The sequence below is a fragment of the Rhinatrema bivittatum genome, chromosome 7 (genome assembly GCF_901001135.1).
Source record: "Rhinatrema bivittatum chromosome 7, aRhiBiv1.1, whole genome shotgun sequence".
NCBI classification, from domain to species: domain Eukaryota; kingdom Metazoa; phylum Chordata; class Amphibia; order Gymnophiona; family Rhinatrematidae; genus Rhinatrema; species Rhinatrema bivittatum.
This window is the reverse complement of record NC_042621.1, coordinates 95,703,611-95,729,543: the sequence shown is the minus strand read 5'-3', so window position 1 is coordinate 95,729,543 and position 25,933 is coordinate 95,703,611. Positions and strand designations below refer to the sequence as shown.

The window sequence follows — 25,933 nt, the reverse complement described above, 5'->3', positions numbered from 1 at the left end:
ACAAGCAGAATCTTAACAATATTCAGTGGTGCTTCTAGCTTCTAATGACAACATGTACTATAGCCGCACTAGTGATCAGGTGCTAAAGCAGACAGTGGCTTTTGCTTTGACATTTGCTGTTTCAGGGCGAGTCTTTTGTTTTATTTTCTTCCGTTTACTGTGCTGAAGCTTCAAGATGGTGACCAAGTTCCTCAAATTCTTTAGACTCTTAACCTTTTGTAGCTGTACCTTTCAGTATTTTTCTAACTATTTTCCTCATTTTATCAGTCTCCCTTTTGAAAATGTTATGCTAGAGCTGTAGATTTACTTAATGTCTTCCCTCCAGTTAAGTCAAATTTGGTGGCACTGTGATCACTGTTGCTGAGCGATGAGCCCTTTCCCCACCCCGCCTCGTTCTCTTGAACCAAATTCTATGTTCCACTAAGATTTAGGCCTAAAATGGCTCCCCCCTTCTCGTTTGGTTCCCAACACCAATTGCTCTGAGAAGCAGTCATTTATTTCATCTAGAAACTTTACTTTCCTAGCATGTAATGGTGTAACATTAACCCAGTGAATAATGGGGTAATTGAAATCACCCATTACTGTGTTGCCAAATTTCCTAGCTTCCCTAATCGCTGTTAAGGTTTCATTGTCCATTTTGTTCATTTTGGCCAGGTGGACAGTAGTATATCCCCACCACTATACTCTTCCCTATTACACACAGAATTTCCACCCATAAAGATTCTACTGCAGTACTTCTATCAATAGGCCCTGAATAATAGGTGTGTTTTTGTTTTTTGTTTTTTATTTCCCTCCAAGGTTTGCTTCCCAAATATCCTCCTGCTTCTGTTTAGAAATATTTTAAGTACAGTCTTGCTGTTTGTGTTATGGTGAGAGATGAGCATTCATTATCATTGTAGTTGACATTTTTTAAATTGGTTCCCCCTCCTCCTTTACCAGACTTTGCTAGTTTCCGAGAGAATCTGCCTTGTGTTTGATTTTTTGCTTTTATTCTGGAGGTGACATACAGATTATCTTAGAAGGTATAGAAAACAGGAGATTGTCTCATATTCTTTTTTTTTTTTTCAGCTGTTTAAGAAACATGTAGTTCTCCCAGAAGAGATCTGGAAAGGCACTTGTACTTTTTTGCACGCCAGGTTCCTAATCTCAGAAGGGATTTATCATGTGAATGGCTGAGTATGGGAACATTCCATTTGTGTGTGTTTATTTTCAGCTCTTTGCCAGATTGAAATGACATTTTGAGCAAATGGAAAAGGATGAGGCAGACTGCCCTCCGTTGCCTTTGGAAAAGGTGCTAATTTATTTAAATCTAACACGTTTTTTTTAAGATGGTGGTGACCTAAATCATAGCAATGACAAGGTTCAGGTCTAGCATTTCAGCATACCAGGCCTATTAGTATAGCAGCCCAACTATATATGGCTTGAAATCTGGAAAGTTCAGTCCACCCTTGCTTTTACTGTGATGAGACTTTTAGCTGAAGGTCAAGGTCTCTGAGCTGTCCAGGTATACCTGGAAATACTAGCATTAAGCTACTAAAAAAAACAATGCTCCCAACAGGAGTTTGGTGAGAGAAAAGTTATAAAATATTCATTTTCAGTGTCTGAAGATAAGGGGTCATAGAATGAGGATGAAAGGGGATAGACTTGGGAATAATCAAAGGAAGTATTTCTTTACAGAGAGGGCAGTGGATGCAAGGGATAGTATCCAAATTCAAGAAAGCATAGAAGTATCACATGGGATCTCGGAGTGGCAAGGATTGAGATGAACAGACTAGATATGCCATATGATCTTTTTTTTGCTGCCCTGTTTCAATGTAATCACTAATCATAGAAATGGAGGAAGTCATTGTCACTTGGCGCCAATATGGCTTTTTCCAGAACTTTCTAGAAGATGTTAAACACTTCTGGACTTGCACCAAAGTTCCTATGCTACTATAATTATGCAGTGCGCTTTATTTTGTTTTTTTACACAATTTTTGTTGAATGCATATTCCCCACTCCACCCCAGAGTAGCAGCCTGCTGATCTTAGGTCTTTCACATTTATTCTTTTTATGAGCCTATAGTATGCCTCAGGATTACTTTTCTCTGCTTTTCCAGCATTTCCCCCCCCCCCCCCCCCCCCCCCCCTTTTGCCTTTTTGATGATATCAGTGAGCCTTTTTTTTTTAGGCCAAGGCTTCTTGTGATGGGACTTATGGTTGTCTTTGCTAGTTAAAAAGATTTTAAAAAAGTATATATATATATATATATATATATATATATATATATATATATATATATATATATATATATATATATATATATATATATAAATGACACGGACACACTTATCTGTTTATCAATCTATTAAACTATCAGTCATTTGCACCATGTTTTAGAGGTAATGCTGGTGACTTCAAGTTTTGTCCCAAGTGCAGGTTAATGTCCATCAGACTATAAAGTCTGCATTAAGTAACTGGGAAGGGAACATAACTCAACCCTTTTGTAACCTTTACTTAAGGATGTCAATTCTGAATAATTAGGTTTGAGGCCTACCTTGCAAAGCTGAAGAAGAGCGGATTCACTGAACCAGTTCTGCAAGACCACATAACTGCTCTGACCCCCTTGTGGCATGAATGATCAAAGGAATTAGGCTTTGGATATGAGAACTCGCTCTCCCAGTTGTTGCTGAGCATTGGGCTCTGAGTGCTAAAGCATGGAATCATACAGTGATGGTGCTGAAAATCTGGTGAAGGTGTGCAAACTTCAGCACTCATCCCTTTTGGGCAGCTCTTCGAACACCTTCTGCCACCTCCCCATCCAGTAGTTTAAATGTCTGATGTATGATCGGAATTTTTCACTTAGGATCTTCTTTCCTGCCACTGCCAAATGTGAGCCATCCTTATTTGTATAGTCTCTTACTGCTCCATACACGATCGTAGCATCCAATATGTCCAAATCCATTTTCTTTAAACCATGTTTTGAGCCATGTATTGAAACTTTCTATCTGGCTTATCCTTTCCTTTTCCTTTCTGTGAACAGATATTTCAAAAAAGGTAATATTCTTTACCGTGGGTTTAATTTCCTTCCCCAGAAACTTTTTACATCTTTCTATACTGATTGGATACTGTTTCTAGCAAGGTCAGTGGTCCCAGATGGATAACATTGATATCCGAGACTGCTTTCTTCTATAATTGCACTGATTACCTGGTTTATATTTCTACCAGCTGAAGATCCTGGAAGGCATTTAATTTTTGTGTCACCTTTGAAAAGAGATCCCAAATTAGTTTCTTTAATAATTGTCTCTTATCAGCAGGATTGGGTGGCTTCTTTAACAGACATCCACTTATTGTCTGTTGGAGGAGCAGCTTCAGTTTCCAGTGCAGAATAGGCATTATGTAAGGACAGAGAATGTTTCTTTACCCTAGGCCTTAATCTACCAGAGCCCACTGTATTCCTGGATATTTGAATCCTCTGTGGGAGTGAGGGGCAGATATCCTGAATGTTTCTCTGAGGAGATTGAATGTCTCTGGGTCACAGGTCTTGTTCTGCCAGAGCCCACTGTAATCTCTTTTTCCCTGGGTTTTAGAATCCTCTGTGGAAGTGGGCATTGATATTCTGGATGCTGTGAGGAGGATTTTCGAAGTCTAGATAATTCCTCTTCCAGATGAGTCAGTTCCTTCTTCATTGCAGACAGCTGGAGGCAAATTGGACAACCCTTAAGTCTCCAAATTCGATGCCTTGGGGCAAAAGCACCACAGTTGTTACCCTGAATAAAACATTCTGGTTATAAGGGTCAGTGAGGAGACTTGAGTAGTGTTAACTTAATATGCAAGTTGTATTGTTACTTTAGGTCTTGGTGTCCAAGTGTTAATTTCAAACACAATAATTCTGTTAATTCCACCTTTCAGTGATTGTGATAAGGACTTTCAGTGAAAAGCTTTTAGTTAAAATGCATTTCCTAGCAATAAGGACCCCTTTCAGCAAATACAGCATGGTGTATTTGGTACAGCCAGGGATGTCAGAAACAGATCCCAAAATAAATAAAAACAGAGAAAAAGGAATATCAATTTTCAGCACAGTGGACAAAAACTGTATTCCCCCTCCAAAAGGTTTGTATTATGAGCACATTGCCATAAACCATGATAAAGAGTTGCATTGTCCATTGAGCATTTCAAGTATGAAGCGGATCCAATGATACCCACTCTGAAAGCTCTATATGAGGAAAAATTACCCTGTGGAGAACTGACAGTTCCGCAGCAGGACTGAGTCCATACATTTATACAGTGACAAAATGCAATAATATATATATATATATATATATATATATATATATATATGTTTGTTTGTTTGTTTTTTTTTATATCCCAGTAGCCAGATACTTGCTCCATACTTCTGCCAGTACCTTCAGATTGGTATAACTCACAACCGAATGGAGGTACTTGTATTACAATGACAGTTTACCCAATTTGTAAACCTGCACCAATCTTAGTAATGCCACAAACTTATAATTTGATGTCTTTGTGCTGTTTGCAGTTGCTGGCATTCTACGTCTTGGGGGTTTTGATACTATTCCGCCTTGCTACTGTACCCCATATTCTACATCTTGGGGTGTCTTTCTTTCACTCTGTCGTGCTTCCAGACCCCAGATTCTATGCCTTGGTGTGTTCTTGTCACTGTGGGTGGCTGCTTTGCACCTCTTATGGTTCTTTGGGGTCTTCATGCCACTCTTTTTGTGCTGCTTTGCTTCCCATCAGTGCCTTCGGGTTCTTTTTCCTGCATCTTTGCTGCTTTGTTCCCTGTTCATGCCACTGTTATCAGTCCCCCCTTTGGAGGGTTCTTGACATTTTGATGTTGGTTTCCTCCTCAGATGGTGCTTGGAGAATTCCTGCCACTGCTGGCACCCTTTTACCTCTTTATAGGGACTTAGACCAGTGGTTCTCAACCTTTTTTCTGTCTGACACACCTGACAGATGGTTCTTACATGCATGACCCACTGAACACATGACCATCATAGGGCTAAATGTAAAAGTACAGTTTGCATCCATGGGAACCCCCCTGACCCACAATTATGGATGTAAAGCAGAATTATGACATTCCCCGTACAACTCACCTTACAAAAAATGTTCTGGTTCTAGTGTCATCTCAGTAATAGCAACTCAAACTTCAACTACCAGGCTCAATAGCCCTACTTATGAAAAGACAGCAGTTTATCACTAATGCATGTCCTCTTGAGAAAATACAACAAATAAGACTGATACAGTAAAATACCTCACCTCGGTCACATACACAGAACAGACCTAATATACTCCCAGGATCTGCAGTAATGCACATAAACTAATCCACACACAGTTACACCTGTATTATGGAATGCACTCAAACAGTAACAACCCAACTATGAAAAAGCAACACTACAAATATTAAATCAGGCCCTAAACACCAATACACCTCCTATTAGGAAAACAGAACTAGCCAAGCAGCTATAGATCCCAACACAGAAATAATTGTATAACTATACTAATAAGCAGAATAAATGTTTCACAACAACTATTAACGGAATAATATCCAACAATTAAAAACTCATAAAAATTATTTAAAATTCTCCAAACACCAATAAAATATTTCAAAATAGGAGACACATCAAATAGGGGTAGATTTTTAAAGTTATGTGCGGGCGTAGATTTGTTCGTGCAACCCGGTGCAAACAAATCTACGCCCGATTTTATAACATGCGCGCGCTGCCGCGCATTTATAAAATCCAGGGTCGGCGCGCGAAGGGGGGTGCACAATTGTGCAACCTGTGCGAGCCGAGTAGCCTTCCTCCTTTCCTCCGAGGCCGCTCTGAAATCGGAGTGGCCTCAGAGGGAACTTTTTTCCAATTTCCCCCCCCCCCCCCCCCCCCCCACCACCTTTAAGAAAGTTATGCCTGCCGGCGGACCATTTCCTGGCCCAGGAGCTGGTTCGGAGACCACGGCCCCGCTCCCGAATGTCGTGCTGCCCCCGACACGTCCCCCCCCAAGCAAAGCCCTGGGACTTGCGCGCATCCTGGGGCTTTGCACACACACCAAATGTCTCACTCCTATGCTAGCTCTCTCCACACGCATAGGCTCCTCTCTCTCTCTCTCTCCCTCTCTCTCGTCATCTCCCTGACCAGTCACTTCCATTGTATCTCCTATATACACACATCACCTCTCTGACCAGTTTCTCTCAATCACACACTTACATAGATGATCTCAATCAAATGTTCTCACTTACACACAGGCTGTCAATCACAGTTACACCACATGCACACTCTCAATCACACAGACAGGCTCTCTCTCTCTCTCTCATTTCCTGCCCCCCCCCCCCCCCCCCCCCGAGCACAAATGGTAGCTGCAGCTGCCTCCTCCTCTAGCCTCCGCAGGCCAAGAAAGAAGACCCTATCTGCCACGGGAGGCTAATTCTGCTGTCTCCTGTGCCAATTTTGCTTCAGGCCCACACTACTGCTCGGGGCTGCCGTCGCTACTTTTTCATGCAGCATGGCTCTTTCTTCTTCTCGTGAACCCCACTGCACATCACTTCCTGTTCCGGGCCAGGGTGGGGGCAGGTGCGGGAAGAAGAAAAGGCCCAGCCTCCACTAACACTGCTGCCGTTCCCATCCAGGCTTGAACGTGCCGATAGCCCGGGCAGCAACGGCAGCAGTGGAAGATAGCCTGCCTTTCACTCAGTGAAGAAAGAGGGGGGAAGAGCAGCGGGAGACCGGTAGCATGCGACACACCTGCCGCTGCCTTAGGCTATTCATATCCCTTTTGGTGCCACTGTGGCACAGTCTTTGGTGCCTTGGTGTTCTCTTCCCCTTTCTGATGTAGTCTACCCTCAAGTTACAATAGAATTGACTAGAAATCTTCAATTTTGAAGCTCAAAATAGGCTGCATTGCTTCCCCCCCTGGATTTTTAATAAGAAATGAAAAAACTATTGAAACAAAAACTGTATTTTGTTTAACACTAATGAAATAAATGCTGGTAACATATGAACCAGAACAAAAATATTGCCTCTGCACATCCCTAATATATACACAAGCACAAAATGGAGTTCAAATCCATAAGTTGCCAACCATTAGCGGCGTTTATCCCTCTTTATGCTTTCCAACATACACAATGTTGGAAATATATAAAAGGGATCAATGTCGGTTATGTTACATTTATATACCTCCTTCCTTGAATAAAATTCAATCCAAAACCTATCTGTAGGCACAATCCCTTTATCAAAAAAGAGACACACATTCATCAAATTTGGCATACAGGAAGCAACAGTGATTATTTCAGTCATTTCTGAAAATCGGAAATGCTGGATAGGTATTTTTAGAGCACTGAATTTCTCAAACATTCCCCATTGCATTCTATGGAAAACTGTTAGAAGCTACAAAAGTTGATCAGTTTTCCATTCCATAAGCTAACATTTCCTAGAAAGCTCTGGAAAAAGTCAGTAAACAGCAACAGTGATTTCACTTTTTTGTGTGACTGATTTTCCCCATCTTCAGAAAACATTTTTTAAAGGTCAGCAAATATTTTCTATTACCCAAATTAGCCTATTCTTCTTTTTTTTTTTAATTAATTTTATTCAACAGTTATATTCACTATACATATATCAACTGAAGTAAAAAATATACAACACAGTAATACACTTGTTTGTCTGTCCTTGTTTTTCTTATTCGTACCCAGTATACACAATTTCACGCATACTCATTCATACCCACTTAGCCTATTTTCTTAAGACTAATCAAGTTTTGTGCCAGGGTAGTTTGGTTGAAATATTATTCAATTTGCTGTGACTATGACCCCGTTTTTAATAATTTTTTGTTTTAAAGCGGAAACATCTGTAAATTCCTGTCAACTATGGTCTTTGGTAATTTCCCTCCATCCTTTGGCATCTTGAATCTGACAATCTTCCTGTTAGTAGCTGCTTTCCTTTTTGAGGGTGTGATGGTGGCTCACATTCCTCCATGCCTGAGCTTCCAGCCCAGTCAGAACCTGCTTCGGTTCCACTCCCATTTATGACTGTGTCTGAAGCTCTAGTGCCTTGGGCTCTTTCAAATCATAGCTCCTTGCAGCCACAGCTCTTGAAAGGAGGCTAAAGACTGTAGCTTCATTTTTTTTAACCTGATTATGCATTGTGAATCCCACTCATAGATGCTGATGTACAAGGCAAGGGTTCCTTCTCCTATTTTCACACCATCCCTATCAGGCTAATTCACAAACACTTCCTGACGTTCTACTTGCACTTAGAACATTCCATCATCCCTACCCCTTATAGGGACAATCTTGTCAACTCTCCAGCAAGTTAGCACATTTTCATAGTCAGTATTTGAGCTCATTATTACCCCTTGCAGTACTGGTTTGCAACAAAGAAAAATAGTTTTCAGAGAAATGTTAGAAATTCTGACAGGGTGACAATAGGTGCCAGAAGATCATGGAACTGCTTTTAACGTATAAGATCGCTTCAGATTTAAAGAGAGACTAGTTGGACAACTTCTAGGTAGATTCGTCACTGGATTACCCATTAGCCACAGTAGGCATGTCCCTAGGGGCTCCTGTACAGAACAGAGCACTATGGGTTAAAATTGGGTAGGTGAGCTTATTTAAAAATATACTGTAAATAAACAGACAATATTAAAAATGAATTCATGGTAATTTGTGGGGACTTGAGCTTTAACAACATTGGCAAGATCTGCTTCCCCTCTTCCCACCAGCAGAGGGGAGGGGGGAGGCACTGTAGATACTGCGCCCAAGGGCATGTGAGATGTAAATCCTTGGTTGAATAATGCAGCGTTTCCCAGCTGGTATGCTGTGGCTGCAATGCAGATGTTCTGTGAAAAAAAAACCTGACAGGAAGCAGTCTTCATTTTCTTTCCTTGGTTCTCCTTACAGTTGAAACTGCACAGGGCCTTGTAGTCTTGAGACCTGCTCGCCCTGTGCAGCTCCAATTGCAGAGAAGGAAGCAGGAGTACTAGCTGAGCACTTCTCGCAGACTGCTGGTTCCAGGACATAGGAGACAGAGCAGGTACGGCTGAATGTGCCACTAAGTGAAGAGGGAAGAGAAGGTGATAACGCCAGGTGTTTGCAAGATGGGGGGGAAGGGAATGGGGGGGTGAGAGGAAAATTGATGATGCCAGGGGGTGAAGGAGAAGGCATGTGATGAGACTGGAGTGGAATGAGAGGGAAAGGAAGAGAAGAGAAGGTGATGAAGCCAGAAGAGAGGGTTGAGAAGATGAGGATGATGCCAGAAAGTGAAGGGAGAGCAAAAGAGAGAAAAAGTGATGGGGTTGGGGTAGGAAAGGAAGGGTGATGATGCTACAGGGTGGGACAGAGAAAGTAATGATGCCAGGGGGAAGGGAAGAAAAGGTGATGCTGCCAGGGGAGAGGAAAGGGAAGGTTATAATGCCAGGTAGTGGGGGGAGGAGAAGAAAGGGAGGATGATGATGTCAGGGGTTAGGGAAAGGAGGTGAACATGATGCCAGGGAATTGGAGGGAGAGGGAAGGTGAATGGAGGCCAGGGCAAGGGCCTAACTATGAGGAGCTGAACTAGCTATACCACTACTCAGTTAACCAGATAACTTGTCTGGTTGTCCCTTAGACCTGTCCTAAAGTTAGCCAGATAGACTTATCCAGTTAACGTTAGGATAGATGGTTATATTCAGCAGTGCAACCCTGCTGAATATACAGGCTAAGTTAGCTGAATAGATTTATCCAGCTAACTGGTCAAGCCGCACAGTGGCTGACTATGGATATGCATTAGAATAACTTGTAACCTTTTTTCTCCCAGGACAAGCAGGATGGTAGACCTCACAGATGGGTGACATCAGATGAAGCCCTGTCACGGAATATTTTTGTCAAAGTTTCTAGAACTTTGAGTGACACACTGAGCATGCCCAGCATGCCACTAACCCTGTGGCCACACGGGGTCCCCCCTTCAGTCTCTTTTTTTTTTTTTTTCCGCGCAGCAGTTGCTTCGCGGTTTAGGAGCTCTGTGAGGAATTTTCCTCACACTTCTCCTCACGGGAAAAAAATTCGAAGTCCATCTTCATTATTTCACCCTCACCAGGGTCCCCTATCGCGCTTCGTTCCCACTGATGCTCAGTTAAGTGTATTCCCCGCAATTTGCGGTCTGATCCCAGCGGCATACCTCTCGGTGCCCGACGGTCAGCGATAGCATGCCACTTTTTTTCGGCATGGCGACCAGATTTAGGAAATGCCCCACGTGTCCGAGGACTATGTCCATAACAGACCCGCACAGTGTTTGTGTTTTTGTGCCTAGGGCCTTCGCATGATGTCCGTCCGCTGCCCCAGTTGCGCACAAATGACCCCCAAAGGTCAGCACACTCAATTGGAAAAGATGGAGCATTTGTTTGCTTCCAAACGCTCTGCTCCATCGACTCCAGTACAGGGTGCACCAACCGGAGAGGGTCCATCTACTTCAGAGACACCTTTCCAGGAACACCATGGAGCGGGTGACTGTCCATCACAAACTCATTCAAAGACATCGGCTTCATCGTCCTCTGCCGGAGAAGGACCTGACTGAGCACTATGGGAAACATCGCCACTGGCACAGATGTGCATCCCCACCCAGTGCCACCATAGATTACCGCAGCAGCATCAACTTCCACCGAGCCATCTGCAAAGAGGGCCCAGGGAGAGGAGCCCCCATCCTTCTCTGGACCCAGGACCCCGAGGCGTTCCCCACAGATATCTGTGCCAGATACTGAGCCTCCACAGACTCCTGTGAATTCTCCAGTAACGCCTAGCCTGCTTCCTACCCCCAGGCGCAGTGTTGTCCACACTAGCCTTCAGGGAGGAATTGGACAGATTGGTCCAACAGGCAGTGCTGAATGTCCTTTGGGGCTTCCAGTCGCCACCAGCGCTCTCGATGTTTGCACCGCCCTTGAGCATTTGGACACCCTTATCGGTGCCTTGCCGACTCAACCCGTGCCATCGAACACGTTGGCACCGAGTCGACCATTGAGGCCTCCCCGATTTTCTCATTCCGGATTCTTCTTCGGAGGAGGAAGCAACTTCCGGCCCGATCCCTGCATGGGACCCACCGATGCGGAAACCTGTTCCAGGGCCATCAGGACCTCATCTACCTCGGTGCCAGCACCGCCTCCTTCGATGCCGATGCCGCCTCCATTGATGCCACCTTGACATCCATCGATACCTTCCCACCTTCTTGGCTCTGGCATCCTTCCTCCCTCAGGAAGCCCAGCAGGAGAAGGAGAAACTCCCTATGATCCCTGGGAGGCTGCATCCTCTGACCGTTCCTCACAAGCTTCCGATGAATTGCTGTCAGAGCCTTTACCCCTGGAAGAAAGGCATCGTTCTCCTCCAGAAGACTTCTCCTTTGCCAGCTTTGTCAGAGATGTCAAACCATCCCATTTCCACTAGTAACTGAGGAAGACGCTCTCCACAAAATGTTTGGAGGCCTTAAAATTCGTAGATGCTCCAAAAGAGGTAATGGCGATACCAGTGCACGAAGTTCTACTTGACCTCTTGCACCGCCTGTGGGACCATCTGGATACTGTACCTCCAGTCAACAGAAAGACAAATGCTATGTACGTGGTCCAACAAGCCCCAGGTTTTCAAAAAAGCCAATTGCCCCACCATTTAGTAGTGGTGGAATCAACCCAAAAGAAGGCTAAAAGATCCCATCTGCACTCCTCTGCTCCTCCTGGCATGAAACAGAAGGCGTTGGATGCATTGGGGCGCAGAGCCTTTCAAGGGTCCATGTTAATAGCGCGCATAGCAGCATACCAATTATACATGACCCAGTATAATAGGAATCTCTGGAAACAAGTCCAGGAATTCGCAGAGAACCTACCACAGCAACATCAAGAGACCTTGCCCTCCATCCTGCAAAAAGGATTGGAAGCAGGTAAACACTAGGTCAGAGCTGCTTACGACTCTTTTGAAACAGTATCCAGAGTCTCGGCAGTGGGCATCAGTGCTAGACGCTGGGCCTGGCTCAAGGCCTCAGACCTACGCCTGAAGGTGCAGGACAAACTAGCAGATCTCCCCTGTACAGGAAAAAAACCTGTTTCGGGGACAAGATCCTGGATGCAATGGCCCAGTTAAAAGACCATCATGAGACCATGTGTCAGCTGTCAACTATCACCTCAGATACCCCCTCCGTAGCCCGCAGGGGCACACATCGGGACACCAGGAAGCAATTCTGCAGACCACATAGGTATTACCCTCCTGCGTCCCATGCTCGAACAGCTCAGGCCCCTGAGAGAGGACACGCACGTCAATCGAGAACTCCTAGAGCGCAGCCAGCTCTACAAGCTTTCCAGAGAGCAGTAGCCATCCCCACCCCCGATCCCACAAACTGGTTCACCAGTGGGAGGCCGCCTCTGCCATTTTGCAACCAATTGGTGCCCAATTACCACGGACCAATGGGTACTGTTCATCATAACCCACAGTTACCGTCTAAATTTTTCAGCTGTACCCCCAGACTCCCCACCCATTCCAGTGTAGAGCCAGGACTATCACACAGCACTTCTCGAGTCAGCTCTTAACCCTTCTGCTTGCCAGGGCCGTAGAACCAGTTCCCTTGACTCAACAGGTTTTCTGATCCCCAAAAAGACCGGCGACCTCCTACCTATCCTAGACCTTCGTGCCTTAAACAGGTTTCTTCACAAAGAACGGTTCAGAATGCGTAAGCATTTTGAAGATCTAGAGAGCAGACCCAATCCTACAGCAAGGGGATTGGGTCTGCTCTCTAGATCTTCAAATGCTTATGCCCATATTTCAATCTTCCCTTCTCATTGCAAATACCTGCGATTTGTAGTGGGACACAGGCATTATCAATACAAGGTACTACCATTCGGCCTGGTCTCAGCGCCCCAAGTGTACACGAAATGCCTGGCAGTCATGGCTGCATAGTTATGCTGCAAGGGCGTCCATGTCTTTCTGTATCTAGAAGACTGGCTCATAAAAAGTCAGTCCAGGTAAGGAGCCCTCCACTCCTTCAGTCTCACCATACGACTTCTACACTCATTGGGATTTCTGATAAACTACCCGAAATCCCACTTAACAGTCTCACCATCTCTCCTTTATAGGAGCAGACCTGGACACCAGAGTGGCCAGAGGTTTCCTACCCAAAGAATGCGCAACTACGCTGTCCAGCCTTGCCAGTTCGATACGTCGTCGGCACATGGCCTCAGGTCGCCAATTACGCACGTTGCTCAGCCATATGGCATCTACAGTCCAAGTCACGCCAACGGCACGCTTAGCCATGAGAGTGACACAATGGACCCTAAGATGTCAATGGAACCAAACCACTCTCGTCCCTTGTCCATCACCAATCAGCTTCATTTATCCCTTGCTTTGTGGATGCACAAGGCCAACCTGCAAACAGGTCTTCCCTTTGTTCATTACCTGAGGCTTGTTCAAATCATCCTCTGCTACCAAAATGTTAAAAACCTTGAAGCTTACCCTGCCTGGATTACTTCCCAGAGATAGTGATGAAACAGACTTTGTTTCAAAACATAACATTTATTAAGTAGCTTAGAGATCTTATAAGAGCTGGCAGGATTTGTTCATTTCATGCATGCATACAAAAATCAAGATAGCAGAAACGATAAGGAATCAGATTGTGTTTCCTTATGGGAGTAAACATAGCCGATTACAGAATATACTGTATCCCGAGCCATGCCGTTTGCTCATCATTTTAAATTTGCATTAGACTTTTATACCCTGTTAAACATGGCTCTCATATGCTTACCCCTCCCCTCGCTCATCCCCTACGTTTGCTGGTACTTTTCCTTCATGCGCCTCTCAGACATCACACATTCTGCTTAACCAATACTTTGTTTCTTGTTTTAACTTTCTTGGCACCTTCCTTAACTCACATTTGCTCTGCACTCCCATACCGTTCTCAGCCTTGAGCTAACAATTACATTTTTCTCTCTTCAGGCCTTTTTATTCCAGTTACTTGTTAACATGAGGTAGTTTTCTTAAAGCAGCAATTAACAAATAACCTAAATCTTCACTTTCCAGCAATCAGGTGACCTTAACCACGGACACAACCTAGGTTGGGGAGCCCATGTCGAAGGCTTACAAACCCAAGTGGTTTGGACAAAAGCCGAAGCAACCTGTCAGATCAACTTCCTAGAGCTTCAAGCGATGCGGTACACCCTTTATGCATTCTGGGACTGCCTGTCCAACAAGGTTGTCTTGATTCAAACAGACAACCAAGTAGCAATGTGTTACCTAAACAAACAGGGGAGCATGGGCTCTTACCTGTCAAGAGGCAGCGCAGATTTGGGCCTGGACCCTGTCGCACTCAATACTACTGCGCGCCACTTACCTAGCAGACACGCAGAATGTGGTAGCGGACCGCCTCAGCCGGACATTCCAGCATAACGATTGGTCATTGGATCCCTTTGTAGCGAGCAGAATATTCCGCCGGTGGGGTCAGCCGGACATCAACCTCTTTGCATCCAAACAGAACTGCAAAGTGGACCGGTTCTGCTCACTACACAAAGACCGGATAACTCCAGCCTTGGACGCCTTCGCTCACCCCTGGACCACAGGTATCCTATACGCGTTCCCTCCGATCCTGCTAATAAGCAAGATTCTCGTGAAACTACAACAGGACTGAGGCTCAAGGATACTCATAGCCCCTTAGTGGCCACGCCAAGTCTGGTTTCCCATTCTTCTCGATTTCTCTGCCCAGGAACCCGTTTGACTGGGCAACGCGCCAAACTCATTACTCAGAATCACGGCAAGTTGCACCACCCGAACCTCCAGATCCTGTCCCTGACAGCCTGGATGTTGAAAGGTTGATGCTACAACCCCTCAACCTTTCTAGTAACATTACTCAAGTCCTTGTAGCTTCACGAAAGCCTTCCACGTGGAAGTCTTACTGCTCTAAATGGAAGAGGTTAACCTTGTGGTACACACAGAAAGGCTTAGATTCCTTTTCTTGCCCACACCAAAACTTAGACTATCTCTGAAACCTCTCGGAATCTTCCTCCATATGAGTACACCTCAGTGCCATCTCTGCTTACCATCAAGGAATAGGGGACGCCCCGATAATGTCTCAACCCACTTGTGGGTCGCTTCATGAGAGGCTTACTACAGCTTAAGCCTCCTCTATGACCACCGGTTGTGGCATGGGACCTCAACGTGGTACTTGCACGGCTCATGCATCCTCCTTTTGAGCCCTTGCACTCTTGCGAACTCATATCTTACATGGAAAGTAATTTTCCTGGTAGCTATCGCATCTCGCAGGGTCAGTGAGTTGCAGGTCCTTGTAACCTACTCCCCTATTTAAGGTTCCTCCATGATTGGGTGGTTCTCCGCACTCGCCCTAAATTCCTTCCTAAGGTGATAACTGATTTCCACTTAAACCATTTATTGTCTTGCCCACTTTCTTTTCAAGGCCTCACACTCACCTGGGTGAGCGAATTCTGTACACCTTGGACTGTAAACGTGCTCTTGCATTTTACTTAGACTGCACTGCAGTCCATAGAAAGTCCACCCAACTCTATTTCTTTTGACAAAAACAAGCTTTGAGTTCTGGTGGGCAAGCAGACTCTCTCCAACTGGTTGGCAGACTACATTGCATTCTGCTACCAGCAAGCAGGCCTTCCACTTGAGGGACGAGTGAAGGCGCACTCAGTCAGGGCCATGGCAATGTCGGTAGCATACTACCGTTCAGTATCGATTGCCAACATCTGCAGGGCTGCGACGTGGAGCTCTCTTCATAACTTCGTAGCCCACTATTGTCTTGACAAGGCTGCACGATAAGACTCCGTCTTTGGCCAGTCTGTCCTATGGAACTTATTCCCAGTGTAAAAACCCAACTCGTTCTACCTCGACCCGCTGTGAATTTCAGGCTGCCTCATCATTGCCAACAGCATCATAGTTGTTGTGTCTATTGCACATGTGTGCTGGTTGGCCTGCTTGTTCTGAGTCAACCTGTAACTTGCTATTCACCCATCTGTGACGTATACCTTCCTGCTTGTCCTGGGAGAAAGCAGAGTTGCTTACCTGTAACATGTGTTCTCCCAGGACAGAAGGATGTTAGTCTTTACAAAACCTGCCCGCCACCCTGCAGAGTTGGATTCAATACCATTTTATTTTTCACTCGTACTTTTTGCTACAAACGAGACTGAAGGGGGATCATGTGTGGGCACAGTGTTAGTGACATTCTGGGCATGCTCAGTGTGCCAGTCAAAGTTCCAGAAACTTTGACAAAAGTATTCCGTGACAGGGCTCCATCTGATGATGTCACCCATCCAGTGGCGGACTCACAATGTCGGACCGGCCCAGGTATTCGCCGCCCAGGCTGGCCCAGGACACGTCACATGGATGGCGAGCGCGGCTCTGTCACGGCCGTTCACGGCAGACCACGTGACTGGAGCCATCGGCCCACCAGGGGATGCTCGATCCCCCAATAGGCCAATCCGTCCGTGCACCCATCTGTGAGGACTAACATCCTGCTGTCCTGGGAGAACACCTGTTACAGGTAAGCAACTCTGCTTTCTTCAATATACTCTTCTCTTGCACTTAGCTGTACATTCTGTATTCATTTGGTCTGTTTCTGTTTCCAGGGTTATATGTTCCAGTTTTGTGTCTTGTATTAATATATTTATTTATTTATTTAGCATTTTTATATACCGACGTTCTCGATACAAATATCAAATCAGGTCGGTTTACATAAAACAAAACAATCGCGGTGAGGCGTTACAATAAACGGAGTTTCAGAACATGAGAATAAATATTAAATAAACAGTGACTCATCAAATGACGAGAATCTATATATAGTAAATAACATGTAATAAAATAGATAATGGTGTAAATAACTAACTTGAAATAAAATAAATAATAAATAGAATAGTATAAAATATATATGTAAAGACAACAGTAACTCGTTATGATACGTGAAACATGTAGAGAATAACTAAGAATAAATGATGTGTTAATTTGGGATAAACAGGTATCAGGGACCAATGTTTATGTGCCTGGTTATGAGTAATGCATGGGCTAAAGAATTAATGCATCCACAAGTGGAACAATCAAACAGGTGGGCTGTCAAATAACGTGGGCAGAAAAAAACTTTTCAATAAAAAAAAATAAATGTTGGTTGGTTTTCTGCTGTTCACATGAAGCTTAACTTATAAACCAGGTTGAATTTGAGAATTGTCCCATAAGTGAATGAAGCAGTTTTAGGAAGGTAGGAAAACAAGAGAATGAAACTTAAATAATCATAGGCATAAATTTCTGTTTTTTTGGTGGGCTTAGATTAAAAGCTAATGGTTATTCTGTTGATAAGGCAGGTCCTGAAGATCAAAGAATAAATCAATTAATTGCACAATAACTGCACAATAACTGAACAAAGACCCTTGGTAGAAGGATCTGGATTTTGGTGCTAATGACCTCAGTAGGGATTAGAGATGCAGTTATAATTTTTTTTTTTTTTTTTTTTTTTTTAAACAAATGATCAAATTGATTCTGATGTGAGGCCTAGAGAGGCTGAGCTGGATGGACGGGATGACCCAGCATGGTATGTCTTATGCTCTTAGGTTGATGACGTTGCGTCAAAAGTGATGGCTTTCTCCCTCTCCCCCTCTCTCTCTCTCGCCCATCACTAGTAGCAGGGTTATGTCTAATCTGAGTCAGCTCCTTAAAGGTGCAGCAATTAGAGGGTCTGGAGGCATTGGAATCCCTGCCAGTCCATCATCTCCTGTGCCAATTAAGGGGGCCAACTTGAATGGGAAACATCATAGCACTTGGGCTAGTCATGTAAAAGTTTGAGGCCATAAAGTCTTTGGTAGGTAACTAATTATGCCCCCTCTTCTCAGCTCCTTCAAAGTTCAGGAATTCCTGGACTGTGTGGAAGCCAGTTTACATAATCTCTCCAGTTGCTATACAGTGAGTAAAACATGTAAAATATAGTTGCCTGAACCACAAAGGGAGAGTGAGAGACAGCAGAGAAAGACCAGGGAGAAGGTGAAGAGACAGGAGAGCGAGTGTTTATAGCCATTGCCATGAAGATTCACATAGGATGGGGCAGGGCTGGCCACAGTGCTCACCTGTGTTAGCCTTGGGGCCTCCTAAAGATTCAGTTCCTGCTCTGCCCCTGCTGCAGAGAACAGCTCTGTTTCCTGCTCCAGGCCTCATCTCCCAGGCAGCCTGCAGAGAATAGGAGGGGACAGGCTGGCACTCAGAGATTTCCCAGGGGTCTCTGGAAAGCCAGAGTTTATTTTGAAATCGCAGAGTCTCTGGGACATACCAGGTATGTGTATAGTTATACACAGCTTCCCATCTTAAAACTGTATATTACAATCAGGGGCCTTTGTTTTCAGTTTGTATTTTATTTTTCCTGGGAATTTATCAGTGTTTATTACAGCAAAATGAGAGAAATCAGTGGAAAAATAACTTTTTTTTTTTTCCAGGTAAAAATCATGTTAGTTCTTGCTGTAATAAATACTGTTAAATTCCCAAGGAAAAAAATATCAAAATTGAAATCAAAAGTCCCTAGTTACAATTAACGTATTGTTGACTTAAGCACCAGAGTAGCACTCTGGTGCTTCATTTTTACTTGACTTCTAATGGCAATAACTTAAAATGATCTTCATAATGTGTATTTCTGTTTTAGTGACCAGGAACCTCCTTATTCCATGATCACGCTGCATGAAATGGCGGAGACAGGTATAAAAACTTTTATTACAGTATTATAATGTGATTTAATACTAGTTCGGAAATGCATAAAAGCTTACTTTTTTCCCCTTCAATAACCAAGCTGAATTAGCCCTAACGTGGGTGATGTCATCCAGCAGCACCAAAGTGACCCCTGTCTGATACCTAATAGAGATTTTGCTTTACTGAGAATGAATGGGAATTCCTGCTCGGGCATTACCTTTGAGTCCCCTCAGTCTTTTTTCGTTCGAGCATGGACATGTACCCTTCTCTCTGTTTTTAAATTTAAATATTTTTAAAACTTTATCTTTATAAAGTTGCTTCACTGCCTCAGCAGCCACTCAAATAGCACTTTTTAGTGCTACCCTGTTAAAAATAAATAAATAAAAAATAAATGTTTTTTTCCTAGCACATAGACAGATGGAGTCAGGACCAGAGGGTTATGCTCCTCTACCAGCACATGGAGACAGAGCAAACTGATGTCACAGTATATATATTCCTGCAGTAACATCAGCCTGCTAGTATTCTCTGCCTCCATCAGATGGTGGATGTGCATTTCCCTGCTGGGCTTTGCTTTAGATTTTGGAAGGAGAAATAGAAGAAAAATTAATTGCCCCATAATCCTGCGGTAATACCAAATGGTCCCTCCTCCAGTTGAGAATTCCTGAGGTGTTTCCGTGGTCCCTCAGATGAACGCCTTGGTCCACTAGCTGGTTTTTCAGCTGACGTGGACTTAGTTGCTTGGACAGCTGAAAGGTAGCGGGTGCAGGCGGCCGAGCACAGCGGTGACGAGATATGCCCTATCCCGCGCAGCTGGAGACCTTCTCTATACTCAACCAGGAAGGCTGAGCTGAGGTAAGCTTTTAAAAAAAAAAAGATCAGAGTAGAGGGACTGTTTTAGGGTTTCCTCTGGGCTGGTCCGATGTTTGTTCCCACTCCCGTGGCGGTTAAGAGAACTGGGCAGCTTGGGCGGGCTAGGCCCTGCTTTTATGCTTTCTCCTGTGCCCCATGTAGTAGGCCGCAGAGGCGTTTTCGTGCACTTTTCTGTGCGTTCGGCTGCCCTCTATAGGACTGTCGGTGTACACAAATGAGTCCAGCCAAGCATTCAAATTATGTGCCCAGTTTCTTTTGGGCGCACATTCTAAGTTGTGCGCCCAGGTTTGGCACGGTGACAATGTACTTGGTTTTTGCAGCGCATAGACTTGGGATACCTAAACTTTTTGTGCACCTAAATTTTTTCAGTCGCCTGTTAAGCAGCTGACGGACTAATAGCTCCGATGACTAAGAAATCTGAGCGCCTTTCTTTCTGTGTGCTGCCTGTCATTCAGGTATCTCGGTCTGGAGTACCCTCTAACGTGTTAGCTTTGCTTAGAGGCTCAGGGAGAATTATCTTCCTCTGATTTTACTAAGCCTGGTTCTTCCCAGCCTGTTGATGGTCTGGTTAAGGACATGTCAGGAGAGGGCGCCTGACCGTAGAATTCCCTTGACTGGTTCCTCAGCAGGGGATGGCGGCTCAGTGAGGGCCGCACAAGTACCTTCTGGTTTTGGCATGGCTCCTTCTGCCTTTTCTTGGGTAGAATTCTTTCAAGGATTGCAATCCTTTCTTCGGGCACAGTCCTCGGCCCCATCCAATCCTGTCAGGTCAGATCCTCAGGCAGTGGCCTCTCTCTCTTCCGGTTCTACGTTTAAGCGCCAAAGTACGTGTTTGTTAGCTGTGAGTATTCCCGACAGGAATCCGGATGGCACTGACGATGAGGCAGATCCTGACTCTCTGGCTGAAGGGGGAATTCCTCCGGGACTGTAACTGTGTTTCTTAGAGATGAACTGCCGGCTCTGATTTCCCAGACGTTGAAGATGCTGGGAGTACGTGGGGCAGATTCCATGTTTGAGCCAAAGAAAAATCCCATTTTGGTTTCCTTGCATTAAGCCTCTTGTTTTTCCCCCTGTTGTGGAAGCCATTCAAGATTTGATTGATTACTGAATTAGGTCAGAGCTAAATTTCAAAGGGGGTCTTGACCTTGGTAGCCTGTACCCCCTGGACACAGTTGTGAGAGAGCGTCTGCGTTTTCTGAAAGTGGATGCGCTTGTTTTGTGCTGTCTCTTAAGTGGATGATTATCCCTTTGGAGGGAGGAGTGGCCTTGAAGGATGTGCATCATAGGAGGATGGAGGTCATCTTTAAGCAAGCATTTGAAGTAGTGGCAATGACCTTGCAGATTGTTTTCTGGTGGCTCGCTCTTGTTTGCTTCTGTCTCAAGAGGTTGATGATTCTAGTTATGGAACCCACTGCCGCCTTTTTAGCAAATTTGGGCTGTGCTTTGGTCCGTACCTCGATAATAGCAGCCAGGCATTAGTTATGGCTGTGAAATTGATCGGCTGATGCGACCTCCAAAACTAAGCTTACAAAACTGCCTTTTAAAGGCTCGCTCTTGTTTGGGAGCAAGTTTGAGAAACTGCCCAGTAAGTGGGGCAAATCCCCAGTTCCTTAGTTGCCAGAGGACAAGAAGCAGTTGTTTCATCCCTTTGGCATAAGGGTTTTGTCCTTACAGAAGGCTGACCTTTCGGAGGACTTGGCCTTTCAGCAGGTCTCTGTCCTTTTCTCCCAGACAGCCCAAACGAGGCGTGAACTCTCAGGTAGTGGATCCTCCTGGGCCTCCCAATGAAGGTTTGCTGACCCTACACTCAGGAATGGGAGATGTCTCTCTCTCTTTTATCAAAGGCGGGGGCGAGATCACATCGGATCAGTGGGTCCTGGAGGTAATATGGGAAGGATATGCGCTGGAGTTTCACACTGTTCCTCGGTATGGTTTAAGGTGTCTCCCTGCAGAAGAAGCAGGCAGTGGAGTCTATGCTGTCAAAGCTCCTCAGTCTGAGGGTTATGGTTCCAGTACCTACATCTCAAGAAAATACAGTTTGATATTATACTTATTTCGTTGTGACCAAGAAGGAGGGCTCCTTTCGTTCCATCCTGGATCTCAAAGGAGTCGACCGTTGCAGGTTACTCATTTTCATAAGCAAACATTGTGCTTGGTGATAATAGCCATGTAGTCGGGAGAATTTTTTCCTCCTTGGATCTGTCCGAGGCGTAGCTCCATAATTCCAATCATTCTGTGGTTTCATGGTATTGGCGTGCCATTATCAGTTTTGTGCACTGCCTTTTGGTCTGCCCACTGCTCCCAGAACTTTTTCCAAAGTTGTGGTGGTGGTGGCAGCAGAGTTCAGAGAAGGTGGAATCCTAGTACTCCCGTATTTGGACGACTGGCTGATTCGAGCCAAGCCTCTGGAAGAGAGCTGCTTAGTGACCCACAAGGTGAGCTCACTGTTGCAGAGCTTGGTTGGGTGGCGAAACAAGCCAAAAGCAGTCTTCAGCCATCTTAGTTGTTGCAGTATATGGGTGTTTGGTTCGACACGAGGCAAGGCAAAGTTTTTCTGCCAGACGTTTGAATTCAGAAGCTGAAGTTGCAAGTGCATCTCTTGGTGAACACTGTATGCCTGTCAGTGTGGTCCTATCTACAGATATTCAGTTTGATGGCAGCAACCCTGGAAGTGGTGCTGTGGGTGAGAGTGCATATGCATCTCCAGTGCTCTCTGCTGTCTCGTTGGAATCCGCAGTCTCAGGACTATTCGATTTGGCTGCTCTTGCCTCCAGTGTTGGTTTCAAACAGATAATCTGGGAAAGGGAGGCTTCTAAGAAAACTAAAAAGTCATGGTATAGGAGGCGATGCCCTTTTGTGGATTGCAAGTTGGTTAAAAGACAGGAAACAGAGTAGGTTGATTTTCACAGTGGAGTGCCTCAGGGATCTGTACTTAGACCGGTGCTTCTCAATATATTTATAAATGATTTGTGAAAGGGGTAGGACATATGAGGTGACTAAATTTGCAGATGAAATAAAATTATGCAGAGTAGTTAAATCTCAAGCAGATTGTGATGAATTACAGGAGGACCTTGCAAGACTGAAAGATTGGGCTTCCAAATGGTAGATTAAATTTAATGTGGACAAGTACAAAGTGATGCACCTAGGGAAAAATAACCCTTGCAGTAGATACACAATGTTAGGAGTTTACCACCCAGAAAAGAGATTTAGGCGTCATAGTGGATAATACATTGAAATCATTGGCCCGGTGTGCTATGGCGATCAAAAAAGTAAACACAATGTTAGGAATTATTAGGAAGGAAATGGAAAATAAAACAGGTATGACGACATCCTCTATCGCTCCATGGTGAGACCGCACCTTGAATACTGTGTGCAGTTCTGGTCACCACATCTCAAAAAGGATTTAGCTGCACAGGAGAGAGTGCAGAGAAGGACGACCAAAATAAGGGGCGTGGAATGGCTGCCCTATGAGGAAAGACTAAAGAAGTTAGGGCTGTTCAGTTTGGAGAAGAGATGACTGTGGGGGGGATATGATACCTACAGAATCAAGAAAGGATTTGAACAAGTTAATGTAACTTGATTAGTTACTCTCTCAGGTAATTGAAGGACCAGGGCACTCCATGAAGTTAGCAAGTAGCTCTTTTTTTTTTTTTAAATTCTTTATTTTCAAGTTTTTTCACAACTTATTTACCAGGAAAACTCCTTACAGAAAAGTCAATGTCAAAAGGAAAACAATAAATTTCAGATTAAACATTATTTCAGCATAATGATTAACGACATTTAAATTATAAGAAAATCAAATTTAGAAATTAGGAGGCGGTAGGAGCAATGACAGAGTATAAGAAAATTAATCCACAAGTATATTTGGTTCGTCGTGGCTTCTGCATCATTTTTCTTTTCTTTTTACACCGTCTCTAATGAAGTCTCCATAGGGGCTTTCCCAGCAAGTAGCTCTTTTAAAACAAATTTGAAGAAAATTCTTTTTCACTCAGTGCATCGATAAGCTCTGGAATTCATTGCCAGAGGATGTGATTACAGCAGTTAGTGTAACTGGGTTTAAAAAAGGTTTGGATACATTCCTAGTGGGGGGGGGGGGGGAATCCATAAACTGCTATTACGGTAATTAATAAACAATGGTAGCTTGTGATCTGTCAAATGTTTGGGTACTTGTGACTTGGATTGGCCACCGTTGGAAACAGGATACTGGGCTTGATGGACCCTTGGTCTGACCCAGTATGGCATCTCTTATCTAGTATCTGAAAAGGATATTCCACCACCTACACCAGATCACAGGACATGTCAGCCACTTGGCCAGGTAGCGGAGTTAGTGAAAGTTATATTTACCTCTGTAGTAGCCGAGGATAAAGAAGGTACCATTCAGTCTTTCCTTTCTAGGATGACATCTTTACTTCCATGAGGAAGAGTCCCAGAATCCCTGAAACACGTGGATTCTCTATCAGATACCCTGCAAGGTGCTTCTAGCCCACGGCCTTTGCATGCAATAGACTCTAGCCACTCCGAGGATATGCACCAGGGGTTTTCTCCTCCAAGGTGACCAAGGAGCCCTCAGTCACCACCATCATCATTGCCATGATGCCATGGGACAAGCGACAACACTATGGAAGACTTATCATACCTAGCCTTTATACAAAGGATGACTGAAACGATACCTTTTCAGTTAGGGAAACTGTTAAACCAGAAGAATATCAGGGAATACTGAAACTTATTAAGCCTCCAAAACAAAGGCAAGTTCCTGTGCATAAAGCGTTACAAGATCTGTGTACTAGAATCTGGAAAATGCCTATCCCACTGGTGGTGAAAAGTATACAGTAGATGTAAAATATAGAATGCAGAAAGCTATAGGGTTTGAAAGAGTGCTGTTGCCACATGAGACCTTTGTTGTAGAATCTGCTAAGAAGTGAGTGAAAAGATCAGTCTTACTCTAGTGTTCTACTGGGCAGAAATTCAAAACTTTTGGACTCCTTTTGGGGAAAAAGATAGTCCAAGTACCTTACAATCAAATATTACAGCTCGTCAGCTGCAGATGGTGCAGGTCATCTGTAACACTATAGAAAAGATAAAGAAAACTATTGCAAAGTTAGACTTTCTTGACAAAATGGATGCTGAAGAATGCTCAAAACATTTAACCAGATCTATCTATGACAGTTTTGATGCAGTGTCGGCTGCATCAGCAGTGGCTGTTGCAGCATAAAGATTAGCTTGGCTGAGAGAATCTGGATTTGGAGAAGATGTATATAATAAACTAGCAGATGCACCTTGTTCACGAGAGAGCCTGTTCGGGGGAGGGAGGTTAAAGAAGCAGTTCAGGACTTAAAAGAGCATTCTTCGGCTCTATAGTAATTGACAACTTTGCAAAAACAGCTCATTCCTCTCAGAGAAGGTTCCAGTCATCTTACAAAAGACAGTATTACTATCCAAGGAGAAAATAGAATCTGTTCCCTTGCTATAGACACAGTTGCCTCCACAAGGGCAATCTCAGCAGGTTCAGCAGCAGCAACAACCATGTGCTAGACCGAGAGAGTGTGCAGCAGTGACTTGCCCAGCAACCTACTCAAAAAGCCATTGTGGGTTTTTGATTACCATCGGTTTACAGCATTCGCTCCTGATAGTCTGCCTATGTGTTTCGGGGGAAAGACTCCAATTTTTGGTAAACCAGTGGTCACATCATTTTTAGTACCCAATTGCCTAATGTTATTATCCAAGGGTCTCATTTGAATTTCCAGTCCATTCTATCAGAAGTACACTATATCCCTTGCATCATTCACAGCAACAGATATCTTAAGAGGAACTTCAGCTTATGTTAAAGCAAGCGATAGAATCTGTTCCATCACCACAAAAAGGGGGTTTTATTCCAAATATTTCTTCATTCCAAAGAAATTAGGAGAGATGTGTCCTATACTAGCTCTAAGGAGCTTAAATGTATACCTCCAGAAGAAAAAAATACATGATGAATTCTCTGTATACCATTTTACCATATCCAGAATAAAGTGTGGTTAACAACTCTAGATTCGAAGGATGCATACGCTCACATTCTAATCCCTAATGCACACAGAAAATAACTAAGCCTTACACTGAGAGTCAGCATTATTATTGTAGTCCCAAGATCTCTTGAGTAAATGCTTAGCAGCAGTAACAGCATATCTAAGAAAATCATTTATGGTTTTTCCCTATTTAGATGATTGCCTAATATTGAGAAAAATTCTTCAGTGAGGATGTTAGCACACATGGTCTCAATGGTGCAGGTAACTCTACTGGTGCATCCACATATGAGACAGACTCTGTGGTATCTCAAGTTTATGTTGGAATCAACTAATTCATCCTCTTGCAAAGGAAGTTCAAATATTCTGCCAGTTAGTAAAGAAAATAAAATGGTGGATAA

The 25,933-nt window shown here is 44.1% G+C and overlaps 1 protein-coding gene across 2 annotated transcripts in view; it reads left to right on the top strand.

The window, feature by feature from the left end:
* The window catches only part of RSPRY1 (ring finger and SPRY domain containing 1), a 152,125-nt gene that overhangs the window by 32,772 nt on the left and 93,420 nt on the right, over nucleotides 1-25,933 (top strand). For both annotated transcript variants that reach the window (XR_003857735.1, XM_029608734.1), the window contains exon 3: nucleotides 18,620-18,672. Coding sequence is in view for 1 of the 2 variants with exons in the window: in XM_029608734.1 (XP_029464594.1) it covers nucleotides 18,620-18,672 (53 nt within the window). In the remaining variant the exon portion in view is untranslated. The remainder of the gene's footprint in view (nucleotides 1-18,619; nucleotides 18,673-25,933) is intronic.